The sequence below is a fragment of the Pimephales promelas genome, chromosome 11 (genome assembly GCF_988280905.1).
Source record: "Pimephales promelas chromosome 11, fPimPro1.hap1.1, whole genome shotgun sequence".
Lineage (NCBI taxonomy): Eukaryota > Metazoa > Chordata > Actinopteri > Cypriniformes > Leuciscidae > Pimephales > Pimephales promelas.
The window spans coordinates 18394499-18409349 of NC_142779.1; the positions used below are offsets into that span (position 1 = coordinate 18394499).

Genomic DNA, 14851 nt, shown 5'->3' on the forward strand with positions numbered 1-14851 from the left:
GCTTTAACAATGCCCAACAAAAATACCCTCACACACATTTTCAGTATTGTAAAATGGAGTAGTTATTCATTAAAATATTGAGGACATCGACATCAACATCAGGAATGACAGTTATCAAAGGCCAGTAGAGAGGGTACGCAGTCTGGATGAGAGGACCGTTGAGTCACTCTCTCATCCAAACCACACATTATTACATCCGTACAGCCCTATGGTCTCCATGACAACAAGCATAGTCAGGAACAAAATCGGGACAGAATGTGATAATTAGTGAAAAGTTTAACAGTGCATAAATAGAGCAAACAGACACAGATGCGTTCACACAGGCACTTAATTCAAACAAATATCAAAGATCTTTAATGACAACAAACTGAATATTAAAGTCAATGAATCGTTCATTTAAACCAATTTTTAATAATTCATTCAAATTAAACATTTTAAATGGAAGGCAGAAATTAACATTTTGCCAGACCTAAATTCGATGTTCAGAACCGTGGGACATTCGTGATCTCCATCCTCAATTTATCCCGAATCGTGCAGCTCTAGTATGTGCTGACAGTTCATTATTTATGTGATGAGCTTCAGTGTTTTAAAGTGAGGGATTTAAATTAGGAAGAGCCACTCAAAACATTTCAATTCATTTAAATGCTGTTGACATTGTAGCAGGAAGCAGCCTCATTGTAAAACATGATGCAACCATTAAGTATTTCCTTTACCCACAGAATAACACAGAACAACAAATCAGAGAAAATCTGAGGTCTGTTAAAAGCAGATACTCACATCTGTTCAAGAAGGTCTCAATGTTCTTATTTTTACGTAAGGCCGGAGAGTCCAGATCTAAAACCAGGGCATTCATGGAGTCCTAAAACATAAACACAAACACTTGGAGTAAAACATTAAAATAATGGCCTTTATGCAAATAATATTCATGGAAAATTAGGTCTGTTTTTATTAGAAATTTCTTATAAGATTTTAAGAAATTTCTATTCATGGATTGATCACATCCATTTTCACAATAGGCTACTTCTTATTTACTTTGACCTTTGTCAACCTAAAGCTAAAATTGTTGTTTTCTACCTGATGCAATTTCATTATTGATTTGGCCATATATATATATATATACACACACACACACACACACACACACAATCAGAATTGGTACATGAAATAACAGGCATTTTATATAATTAATAGGGCTGGACCCGAATATTCGTTTCGGCAGGTTGGTATTCGATTTGAAAATATGACATTCGAATATTAGTTTTTTGTTTGTTTTTTTGGACACTTGGCATCCCACTTGAAACGGTTCTCATTCTACTTAACATATAACTTTGTTATAGCTAATTAATAAATATATTTGCTTCTTCTTGGACTACTAAAACTGTTACTGCAACGGGAGTATTCTCCGGCTAGAGCGAAAAACAGCGAAGTTTGTATGGACAGAAGTGCATGCCTGAGCTTGTATTTTGAGCTGCGTTGCTTTGACGTTGAGGAAAATAGAATAGAAACAAAATGTCTTATCCTTTTTACCCATTATTATCAATCTAAATTAATCTACAGAGAGACTTAGAAATTTTACAGGGATGTCGCGTCAAAATTTCGTTTTACTTTATTTAAATTTCGTTTTTCTGTACTTAAAGGTTCTCTAAGCGATGTGGGGCCAAAACATTTTTTGTCACATACATCAAACGTCTCCTCACTATCGGCTAGCTGCCTGTCCCCTAAACACACTGTAAAAAAACGCGGTCTCTGTAGACACCACAGGCTCCACAAACGGCAACAAAAACAATCATGTCTCACCCGGACCATGAAACCTAACAAACAGTGTTCCAGCGTGCACATGAAGGGGGTGTGTGTGTGTGAAGGAGATAGAAGCATCAGAGGGAAGTTTGAAAAATGGCCGACACGACCAAAGAGACGTCGTTCTGAAGAACAAATTAAAAAGAAGAAGGAGTCGGATAAAGAACGTGCGAAGTTCCGAATTTACATCGGTAGCAAAGCTTTTGAACGATGCCGAGAACTCCGGCGGCAGAAGGGCTTCAAGCCCGACATTCAGGTTGCTCTGTTTTTGCTGGACAGGTGGGTAACGTTAATTGTTTTTTTCTTCTAAATTGACGCTTATGTTCGCCAAACCCACACAAGGATATAATTTGCAAGAAATGCACGTTTACAATTATTTCAAGAAGCACGGAAGGGAGGGGGAGGGAGGGTCTAGCTAGCCTCCGATTTGTTTGAAAATATTCCGAATGTCAACACCCAGGATCGCTCAGAGAACCTTTAAGTTATTTGTTTTTTATAATTATTATCGTTTTTTTTATTTTTTTTTATTTTGTTTATTAAATAGACGTGTGAGGCGCGTCACTTTATTTAAATCTACCCTACTTAGTCAGTAATTTGTTAGTGAGAAAAATATTAGACTAACCTATTAAAATATTGGTTAAGTTAACAGACCTGTGTGTGTGTGTTTGTATTGTTTTCGGAGCATAGAATCCCTGCGCGCGCCACTTCTTAACAGACCTCTGTGTGTGTGTGTGTGTGTGTTTTGCAGTGTCCGTTCTCAGAGCATAAACTCTGCTCGCGTGAGGCATGCCGCTTCCTGCTCGCGCTGTTCTGTCGTTTATTAAAAGTTTATTAATTCTGAACCTGTCGCGTCTTGCCTTTCTATCTATATTGCACCAAATACGACACTGCACTTCCTTGTAAAGTCGTTTGGATAACGGTTCTCAAAATAATCAAAATGCAAACGGACAGACAGATATCTAGAGATTCTGAAGCTTCGAATATTCTATGTTTATAGTACCAAAGCTTCAAACTGGTATTCGGACCAGCCCTAATAATTAATTGTAGCTTAAAGGGTTAGTTCACCCAAAAATGAAAATTAAGTCATTAATTACTCACCCCCATGCTGTACCAACCCCGTAAGACCTTCGTTCATCTTCGGAACACAAATAAAGATATTTTTGATTGAATCTGAGGGCTGGATGACTCTTCCATAGACAGCCTGAGGGACTGCCTCTTGACGGCCCAGAAAGTCATTAAAAGAAAAGGTTTAAATATTCCATGTGCCTACAGTGGCTCAACTATAACTTTATCAAGCGACGAGACTACTTTTTGTGCGAAAAAAAACTTAAATAACGACTTTATTCGACTTTCCATTACTTCCTTATGGGCGCATGCGCGAGAACTGAGACGAGACCGTTCTTCTTCGACTACTTTTTGTTACCGGCTGCTCACCGCTTAGGAGTTTTACCGCCCCCTACCGTATAAGATGACGTACTGCTTGTAAACAGAACGTTTTGCGCCTCCGGCTATATCAGTACGTCATCTTATACAGTAGGGGGCGGTAAAACTCCTAAGCGGTGAGCAGCCGGTAACAAAAAGTAGTCGAAGAAGAACGGTCTCGTCTCAGTTCTCGCGCATGCGCCCATAAGGAAGTAATGGAAAGTCGAATAAAGTCGTTATTTATGTTTTTTTTCGCACAAAAAGTAGTCTCGTCGCTTGATAAAGTTATAGTTGAGCCACTGTAGGCACATGGAATATTTAAACCTTTTCTTTTAATGACTTTCTGGGCCGTCAAGAGGCAGTCCCTCAGGCTGTCTATGGAAGAGTCATCCAGCCCTCAGATTCAATCAAAAATATCTTTATTTGTGTTCCGAAGATGAACGAAGGTCTTACGGGGTTGGTACAGCATGGGGGTGAGTAATTAATGACTTAATTTTCATTTTTGGGTGAACTAACCCTTTAACACAATTTAACAGTTAAGAAAACTAATCCCATCTGGTTACTGCTTTGGAAATGTCTATCTGTGTGAGAAGATATGGGTAAACAAATGCTATCGAGTGATATCTCTTATTTAAGCTCTGAGTGAAATTAGCTACAGGCATACTTCAAGGACAGAAAGTTAAATGGCTAGCAGGACTTCCAGCCTGAAGAAATCTTAAGATTGATAAGTCAGCAAGGCTTTATAAAAAGATAATAAAAGAACACACACTGCTGATGTAGCTCAAGTCATAAATAAAAAAAATAAAAAAAAAATTAACTGCCTTTGTTACCCAGAACACAGTTCACCTTTTTTGGGCATCTGGGTGATGTCCTGTCCTAAAGGAATGCAGCGTATAATGAACGGAAATGCATTTAAAATAATTAAGCAGATGTTGAGACCACCAGAGCCATACATTTGTTTCTGCACATGCAGACTGAGGTGACGGCCGGTGGTTACTGCACTGCTGCGCTTGTAAAGTGATTTGAAGCAAGACCAGGTCTGTTGTGACCAACATACCAGGCATGGTCTTGCTGGAAACCCTTACCGGAAAAGCAGTCGGAATGTCCAACAGCCACACCTCTCCCCCTCCTCTCTATTTTCACTCTCTCTCCTGCCCTGCCTTCAACTCCCAAAAAGTTCCCTTACAGCACAATGTGAAATCTTATGGACTTCTCTCTTTCTTCTTAAGTGCATCTGTCAAGTCTCACTTGACTCTATCAGACATTACTAACAACATACATTTTTTATGCATTTTTTAATTGGCATTTAAATTTAAATATAAATACTGCACCAGTAGGTACATTTTGCAACATGTCATGACTTGTGAGAACACAATATGGGTGCTTTCATGCAAGCACTTTTGGTACACACAGATTTTAGAGTTTGTTCGTTCATTCGTTTGAATGAGAGCCGCCCGATTCTGGATCATTCGAGAATCACGTTTTTTGGTTCAAATAGAGATTATGATTCTGAACAGACAACTAAACAAAGTAACGTAATTTACCAGAGGTTCTGACAAAATGTTTATTGCTGCAGTCTATTTAAAATGTTTATTTTGAATGAATTCTTTTTCTAAAAAGGTTTGTATGAATGATTCAATGACTCACTTAGAAATACTGGTTTCATTGCTGGAGGAATTATTTATTGAAATTTTTTTTTTACAGTCACTTGTTACCATCTAGTGATGTAACAATGTAAATCAATGCAATCGTTATTTGAATAATTAATCACAAAAGGTGTCTATTTTGATCATGATCGTAGATTTCCATGCATTTTATTCGTGTTTATATGAACAATAAACTTTTATCCCAGTAATTCTGTAATAATTCTGTGTAAACGAAGAAAAAAACAATACTGTGGTTGAAAAGATGATTTTCTATAGTAATAAAACTCATTTAGTTCAGTTAGAGAACAGACACTACAATTAAAAAATGAACATGTCCACTCATCAGCGTGATCTGAATGAGAGTCGCAGCACAGTCTAGCAGCATGAGTTAGATTTAATTTATCACGTGACGAGAGTGAGGCAAGCTGACTGACAAGACGGAAGATTTGGTTTCAAAGTGAAATGTAAAATCACATACTTGGCAATATTTTGCATTTAAACCCAATGCTAATAGGGAACCTGCAAATGGTTAGTTGTGTTTTTCACTAAGAATAATAATGAACCCAACATTCAATAAATTGCCGGCCTGAATTGGCGCTAATTCGGGTCCACTGGCGCAGAGCAGTGGAAGCATTTTCAGTTTATTACTATGGAAGTTAAGCTTCACGCTTGCACAACTTCCATTGGAATTAATTAAAATCTCTTTACTTTATAAAGTTTTAAATATGAATATTTTTCTTACACAAACTCAGCATTGCTTAAAAAGGCCTTAATTAGGCGCTCATGTGTATTTCACCAAACGTTTATCGACCTATTTTACGTCATGCTCTTTAAGGTCACAAAACTCTGAATATTTGTAGTACCTAGGATATCTATCTCCACTAAAGGAGGGAGAGCATTTTCACATTTGGCTCCTAAACTCTAGAACTGCATTCCTGATGATGAAAGACCCTAAGACACTACCCCAGTTTGAATCTAGATTTAAGACATCTCTTTAGCCAAGCATTCATAATATAGGCTACCTCATAAACCTTGTACTCCAGTTATCCCAGATCAAATGCACAAATGATTATCTTTGCCCAAAATGTTGAACAGCAGCTACGCTAATTATTTACCATTTACTTCTGTTTTATCTCGGGAGGCCCATCCTGAGGTAACAAGAGACTACACGCCAGCTCCAGTTTGGATCCAGCCTCTTACGAAGACTGGTGACCCAACACCTGTGAAGAGATGACTCCAACTGCTGCCAGGGACGCCAACTCTGAACCAACATACACCAATGCAAAATCTTCTTCTATTATATATATATTGTATAATATATATAATATTCTATTTAATATATTGTAATCATTGTTCAGAAATTGTAATAATTTAATTAGTTGTTGTTGTTTCTTGTATTGTGAAAAGCGGTTTCTTTCTTTTTTATTCATGCATTATTGATAATCTAGCAGTGTTATTTTTACTAGCCATTTTTTGATTAATTTTCAGAACACAGTTTTAATTGAAATATTTTCATTATCGGCCCCGCCACTGAGTATTTGTTTTTGAGCCCTATCAGTAATAGAAATAAAACCTTGACAAAAATGCCCATACCCTCGCTCTCTGTAAAATTCATTGCACGTAAAGTTAAACATATCATGCTTCCACACAAACAATTAGATATGCGCACATTCATCTTCTAGGTTAACGTTAGAGTAAACAGCCATGTAAACTGGCTAATGTTAGACTACTAACATGTTTCAAATGGTAAACCATGTCTGAGTTTGATCAATAATAGGCGAACACTTAGATTTCCTACCCAACACAACTAGGCCTATCACATCATGGACCAGCAGTGTTAACGATCTGTCCTTCCCAGAATGCGTGACTTCGCCAATTCCTGTGGAGTCTTTTTATTTTCTGTGACCAACCGCCGACTATGTAAAATTTGGTCGGCTAAACCTCTTCTCGTAGATTAACATTTGGCTGACTATGGGCAGCACTAGTTTTGACATTGTACTTATATTTGAATAGGCTAATACCTGTGTAACTTGGTCATTAAATCAATATTAACTACACTGTTTACTCTTCCCTTACAATCCACCCTTAAACTTAACCGTACCACAAAACTTGTGCCTACCCTAATCCGTATCAAACCTCAATAACAGCAAAAGTGTTTTGCTGTACAACATGAACACAAAAAGTACATTGCACCTAACAATTTACTTTTATGCAAGTACAGTATAGTTAAAGACACCAACCTAATATTAATTGGGACCAATAATGATTTATTTATTTTAAAAAAAGATTCAGAGTCGGTTCTTTGAATGAATCAATTTTGAAAGTTTGAATCAATTCAAATTGTTAATTCAGTAACTGCTCTGGATTACACTTTAGTTTAAGGAGTCATTGTTACAGTGTAAATATAGAAGTACTGAGTAATAATAATTAACATGTAATTCAGCATAATTTACTCTTATCACTGTGGTAAGTAGGCTACATTCAACATACAGTATGTAACAATGACACTGTAAAATAAAGGGTTACCCTGCTATAACATATTCAACATGTGACTGACTATTCTGCTGAACTCTGCAGGAAACGCTGTGTTGTATCATGGGACAAGAGCTGACATAATGATTGAACTCCTGTGCGTACATTATATTTTAACGATATCAATACCCTATTTCCCAGTATAGGCCACACTTCAAATATAAAACTTCTATTTAAGGAAAAACACACTGTCTATCTCAAAGCACGCACAGACAGGAAATGACACCTTCCACCAGAGGCTCCAGTGAAACTGCTGTAGTGTCACGGTGCAGTTCAGAGATGACATCATTTCTTCCTGTGGCCCCGTTCTCCTATACAGTCATCAGAGACATGAAACAGAACATACCAAAACACACCAAAGTAAACATTTAAAACATGAGGATTGTGTGAGTGCTGAAAAGCCCACTCCTCAGGCCAGAAATACAAGGGGCCACCGTTACTAGACTACCCATGAACACACATGCAGACCACCTGTACAAACACCAACATATGTCAACCACACTGGATCTTCAGGTTAAATATGCAGCTCCATTTTAAATCCAACATATGAAGAATTTAAACTGCTTTTGTCTTTGCATTGCTTAAAGTTTAACCTGAATGTGTGTCATTTTTTGCACCACTCATGTGCCATTTTGCACATTAACCTGAGACAAGCATTTTAACACTTAAACTTTAACTGAAAGTTCTTACAGAGCTGAACAAACCTCTGCTGACAAGCAAAAGGTTAAACTTGACCATCTCATTTCAGGTCTGCAGGCAAAGCAAACGCTAAAAATTAAAATATAGAAATTTAATTTAATTAAATTTTGAAAGCAATATGGGTTGCACAGTCCATTTTATGTTGACTTTTAATAATTAATTTTATTTTATGATTATACCTTGTTGTTGACTGAAGGCGTTTTTACACTGGCAGTTTAGTTCAGAACGGGGCACGGTTAGCATGAAAAATTGGTCATGTGAAAGCGGTCATGTGGACCCGGGTGCGCACTGGGGTACCGAACCCCAGACTACCTTTAGGAAGTGATCCGAGTTCGGTTGCACTCGCACTGTGGCGCGATTTATGTGAAAGCAACACAGGTTCCACACTTGTGCAGGAAGTAAAGTAACCTGCACATACGTTTTAGCCGATTACGATGTATTTAGTTCAATAAAACACATCTATGGTATGATAGTGTTGCTGATTTACCTTGGATATGAGCCAGTGTGAGCCTGCAATGTATTCGTGCATAGCAAGTGCAATCAGGGCGGCAAATGAATGATAATCCACGGTCTCCATAAAAGAGTCTTAATGCAAAGCACATACAGTAAACCCAAGTGTTTCCTCAGCTGTGCATAATCACCAAATTAATAAAAAACACAGTATATTACATTTAATGTTTGTGATGATGCAGATGAATGCAAATGCACCAGAGTTTGACTGAATCAAGTTGAGTGTGAAACTAGACCAACGCTGGAACAATCCTGCTTAGTCTCGAACATCAGCAAATGTGCCCAGTGTAAAAAAAAAAGCCTCGAGTTTCTAGTCAGTGTTATTGTGTTAAACGTTGTATCTGCGATTTCAGGCCCAAACAAAAAAAAAAAATCACATTCATCTAATCTTTCCTAACAATCCGTTAGCTGCCCGCCCCATAAGCATAACGCGTCTCTGTGGGCAGCCTAGGCTCTGAGATCTGCACACAAAAATAAATGGGTACAAACGCCACTCAAAATCAAAATAAACAGTGATCTAACCAATCACCGACAGGGGCGGGTGTTGTTAGTGCATGGCGCCTGCACGCAAAGTCGGAGCTGAAGAATATTCCAACGTCTATCAACCCTATGCTATCAACGCACCAGATACACTTAACATGGAAGAGGCAAACCGCAGGAAGAGGAGGAGGATTAGGGCGAGGGAATACCGTCGTTTTTCGTCAAAGAAACAATAATAATAATAATAATAATTGGGATGTATATAATAATAATAATAATCGGGAAGGCTTTTGAACGGTGGAGAGAACTCAAAGAATTTAACATTTTTAAATCAGACGCCGAGGTTGCACTGTTACTTCTGGACAGGTGAGTAGCTTCTAGTGCTGACTTTTTTGTATGAACTGTATGTAAAAATATAATTCTTTAAAAAACATGAGTGAAGCTCGACTAAACTTGGATAGCTCTAGCGAATATCAGATTGTAGGGATTTAGTGTGTGAGTTGTGCTTGTTATACAGTATGTGTCTACTTTGATGTGTAGCCATAACATGATTGTACTATTAGCAATAACACTAGCCTACGTTCAGGACTAACGTTAGTCGAATAATAATAATAAGCTGTTATTAAGCTAATATTATTTCAGATAGCTGTTGTTACCATGAGTTTTCCCCATAACGTTAGATCTGTAGCTATAGGACTGATTCTGGTACGTTTCATCATACTGCTGCTTCCAGTGAAGCACCAGCAAAACTAGTTGACACAACCTTTAACACTCTTGTAATTGGTGCCTTCAACAAGAAAATCTTTTTTTGTTTGTAAGTTACTATTTGCTTGTATTTATTTTTGTTTTATTGTTAATTATTTGGCAATGGATTAGAAGAGAGGTGGGTGCAATTCCATTTTGATCTTGTTTTCTCCTGTTTAAGCTAGTTGGGTACTTTACACTTTTATAGTACTTTTTTCTTTTCTTTTGTAGCCATAGTTTTGTAGTAGGTTAGTTTCTCCCTACTAGTTAGACGGTTTATGTTTGTTGTTTTGGCCTTGTCCCCTCTTGAAGCCTTGGAATCCTCCCACATTTGGTAAAATAAAAGAACCTGTTTTTGATATTGAGTTGGTTTTGGTCTTTATAAAAGCACTAGGGTTGGGAATTGAACTTTGCTGCCTTCACACATCACACAATTATTATTTAATTACATGTTCCACCATTCCTAGACTAAAATGGGGACATAACATTATTTTAATATTAGGCGTATCCTGCAGGTCTAAGCACCATCTAAGTATTTAAGAGTTGCCCAGAATCAACCAGAGGAGATGGTGGGGAAAAACCTGTTCTCTGTCTTTCAAACATAGATGCAAAGATTGCTTTTCCTCCATGAATGAATCCTTTGACTTGCATATAAGTAGAGATGCACAAATACTACATTTTTCCACCGATAACGATATTCAGAATGACATCTGGTGATAGAGATAGTTTTATTTTTTTTAAGGAAAAAAAAAAAGCTAATGCTGGAAACTACACTGGGAGCTCTATCATTTATTGGTACATTACTAAAATATTTAAGGTGAAAATGAACAATAGAGTTATTATATTCAACTGCTATTTATTTTCAGGTATAATAATAAAACAATGTTTGCATACATCTCATTTACACATTACATTTCTGTACCAGAACACTACTGTTAGACCTTTATTTGTAGCTCTGTCATTTTCTATTTATCTATGCTTGTATTTAGTGTATTGGTTCTTTTTTTATTACGAACTATTTTCTTTTATCTTTCAACTTTATTAGGCAAGTAGTTTTTGCGTCTCTGAGTGCACAGGAGGATGCCTAGAGTCCTCCTGTGAGTGTGTAAGGCTGAATCCCAATTCACCCCTTGGCCCTACCCCTTGTTTTCGAGTGTACCCCTTGGCCCTTAAAACGGAGTTATAAGGGCCAAGGGGTTGAAATATTCCCCTACGAAATGGAACAACCCTTCATGAACCCGATACGTCATCAGTCGTCGGTGATGGCTCTGCCGTTACAGAGTTTTTACAGGATATCTCCATGACAACAACTGACAGTCAGCGCAGCTGCTCTTAACTTTGAATAAACATGATGATTATAACATCCCTTTCTCGAAATATATGTCTTTTCTGAACGGAAAGGTAATTTATTATACCATTTCTTAATTTAAACGACTATAGTGTTATTATAATATCCATTCATCTCGCCGGGGATTTGTGATGCATTCTCTTAGTAACTTTCTCTGTTTGGAGTGTGCCTCTGAAAAATCTCCGTTTCGAGGGCTATGTAGCCCTACCCTGGCCAAATTTCCCCAGTGGCCTCTGTCCATCATGGCCTCCTAATCATCCCCATATGTACCAATTGGCTTCATCACTGTCTCCTCTCCACCAGTAAGCTGGTGTGTGGTGAGCGTTCTGGCGCACTATGGCAGCCGTCGCATCATCCAGGTGGATGCTGCACACTGGTGGTTGTTGAGGAGATTCCCCTCTCTATGTAAAGCGTTTTGAGTGCCGAGAAAAGCGCTATATAAATGTAATGAATTATTATTATTATTATTATTATTATTACCCCTTCGCCCTACCCCTCGATCTCAACAAGAATCGGGACACCCTACCCCTAGACGTGAACGCACAAAATGGAGGGGTAGGGCCAACGGGTAGGGCCAAGGGGTGAATTGGGATTGAGCCTAACATTGTCACTGTTTCTGTACCACAGTCTATTATAAACCACATCATGGATAAAGTTTACAAAGCCATAGCCAGGTGAGGATCAAGGGTCTTAATTTATATTATAATACACAGCAAATTTCAGGAGTTGAAAAATCATGAGTTAGGCAAAAAAGTGTGAAAGAGTTAATTTTTTGGAGTTATTTTTTTAACTCTGACTACGGTTTGTGTTATTGGATACTCCCCGGCTGTTGTTGTATTTTGGAGTTCATTCATTGGTGTTCAGGAGCGTGTTTTAACACTACACCTGGAGTTATTTTTGAGAAGTGCGCCACGACACGACCCTGCCGCTGCACAAAGGAATAATGGACTTATGCTTCGTCGTGAGGTATAGGTAAAAGTGTAACTTATATACAACTATTTAAAAAATATATTTTCTGACAAACACGTTTGGTCATTGCGTAGCTGTTACGTTACAGGCTAGTTTGTTTACTAATTAACGTCAACGACCATGACAAACTTGCTGTTGAACGCATGTTTAAATGACTTGTTTCAATTTTTGAAATGGCTATTTGCGTGGGTTTTTTGTCGATGTAAACGAGTTAACATTAGCTAACCGTCTTTCCATTCTCCGTGTTTCTGAAAATGAGTGTTTTGCCGTGAAATTGATGCATCAATGCATTACAGGCAATTGAATTGTAACAGCTATGTAACGTTAGGCTATATTAGTGGTGACCCACGATGTGCGTGATTTTCAGCTTATATATTTTTGCATTCTCAATGAATGGTGCTAGATTATATTATGCCTCATGCTGTTGTTTTTGTGATCTTCAGACGACTGTCCTGCAGCAAGCGGTTGAAGGTTACTCCTCCTCAAGTCTGAACCAAATGGATTTGCTCAAATAAGGGCAGTAAATCAAGAGTATGGTGTCCAGTGTAGTAATTTCCACACAAAACATTATATTGTGTTAAATAAATGTTAACTCTAAGAATTGTTAAACTAAACTGGTAACACTGGTAATGAGTTCATATAATTAATTTTAGAGTTACATTTACTCTCTGTAGGATTAGTATTTTAACTCCATTTTAACTCTGAAAAAAGTGTTAAAAATTCAACTCCAAGAGCAGAGTTATTTTAACTCTGTGCTGGAGTCTAATTGATGGTCTCACATGTACACTCAGATTGAGTTGATTTTAACTAACAGGGAGTTTATTCCAAAAACCAGAATTTGCTGTGTAATAGTAATCAGCTGATTGTCTCACAAACGTAACCAGCACATTTCTCTCCATAGCAAACCCATAATACAGTGAGGGAGAAGAACCACATGAAACTATGCAACTATATATTTTTTTCTAACAGGATAGTAAAAGTTTAGCTGGCTAAATATGAAAATATAAATACAAAAAAAAAATACTGTCATGTGTGGTGTTTGTCAATGTGCATTTGGATAGAAGTGAAAGTGACCACTCGACTAGTGACGATACTTCGGGAAATTAGAATTGATACCGTTCAGATATTTAAGTATCGATACTGAAATATCAATATTTTTGACAACACTACGATTTATTGAAGTCCCTGTAAAGTCAAAATTAAGTATGTGTTCTGAGTCTGTCATACCACAGAAAAATGTGTTATTAGCCACCCAGCCAAATTTGAATGATAAAAAAGCCGGCAAATACATAAAATAAGCTATCAAAATCATGAAAACGCTGGGGGCGTGTCCGCTGGCTGCGCTGAAACCACGCCCACTAGCGGGAAAGCTGTTGACGGTGATATTAGCTGATTAGCTTTTGGAGACGGGAGGATGAACACTGAGGCGGGAGATCGTCGTTTCGCCCCCGTTCACCAGTAACAGCGGATTATCAGTGAATCCAAGTTGTCTCTGAGGAAAGTTTATACAAAGATCCAGTGTAAAACGATCACTACAGAGGCAGGTGTTGGCGGTGATCCTCAGCTTTTCATTAACAAGGTTGGCTCTCTAAAAACCTCTTCTTGATGTGATCGTTTTTAGGGGAATTGAAATGAAGATACCGATCTGTTTTGTACATGATCGCATCCAGGTAGTAGCCCATGCATGTCTGTGTCGAAGGCATAGCTAGCTAGAAAACTGTAGGCTCTGCTGTAGTAACTAATAGTACTGACAGTCACTCGCGATTGAGCAGTGAATGCGAATGTGCTCGGGGAGTGTGTGTGGAGAGGGGGAGATCAGACTCTGTGCGTCATCAAATAGGGGGGTGTCCAGCAGCTCATGGGCTCCAGTGCGTCATCGAGCACTGTTTTAGCCCCGCCTAATTAATTCGTAAAATTGCAATGGTGAAAAACTGTTTAACGGTCTAACTCCACATTTCAGTACTTCACAGTTCACAAGTCTTTGTAATATGCAATACATATGTAACATTTATAATGTGTTTAGAACTTTTAGAATTGCCTTTACAGGGACTTTAAGTAAGTTCTTTATACACCACTGAAAACATAGCTATGGCTGTCTGTTAACAGGTACTCAATTTTTACACATTACACCTTTAAATGGACCACTAGTCGACTACAAAAATCTTTAGTCGGAGACAGCCCTATTTATTTTTATGTTGTTTTTTTTTTTATTTTAACTGGAGAAACTCGCACATTAATGAAAAACAACAGCATGGTTGTTATGAAAGTGCATGGAATGCTTAACAGCAATACAAGTGAATCCAAATGGCAAATGAAAACCCTGAAACCTGAGTGGGAGTTAAAAATACTGCATCTCTCTGCATTTTAACATTCCCTCATACACACACACACCACACAAACTGTGAGTCACTCCCAACTACACACAAATACACCACCTCCAACACTAACTGCAATAATGACAAATGATTATCCACGCTTCAGTTAAACCCGCAGACATCCTCTCGCTCTGACACTCCTTCTCACTCTCACACTTTCAACCTCATGTAACTAACAACCTCTTAGTTTATTAGCTCCCCTGAGTGTAACAATTAGTATATATACTGATGTAACAGGCATTTGAAATAAGTATCTGTCAATAAGATAATCTGAAGTCTGAACTGAGACCAGGGTTTATTTTTTTTTATCTCTTTTTTTATAAAGAAAT

At 37.8% G+C, this 14851-nt stretch overlaps 1 protein-coding gene across 4 annotated transcripts in view; it reads right to left on the reverse strand.

Moving 5' to 3' along the window:
* rock2a (rho-associated, coiled-coil containing protein kinase 2a) overlaps nt 1-14851 on the reverse strand; it is a 69426-nt gene that overhangs the window by 30148 nt on the left and 24427 nt on the right. For all 4 annotated transcript variants that reach the window (XM_039671823.2, XM_089117138.1, XM_039671822.2 and 1 more), the window contains exon 2: nt 778-859. In XM_039671823.2, coding sequence (XP_039527757.2) covers nt 778-859 — 82 coding nt within the window. The remainder of the gene's footprint in view (nt 1-777; nt 860-14851) is intronic.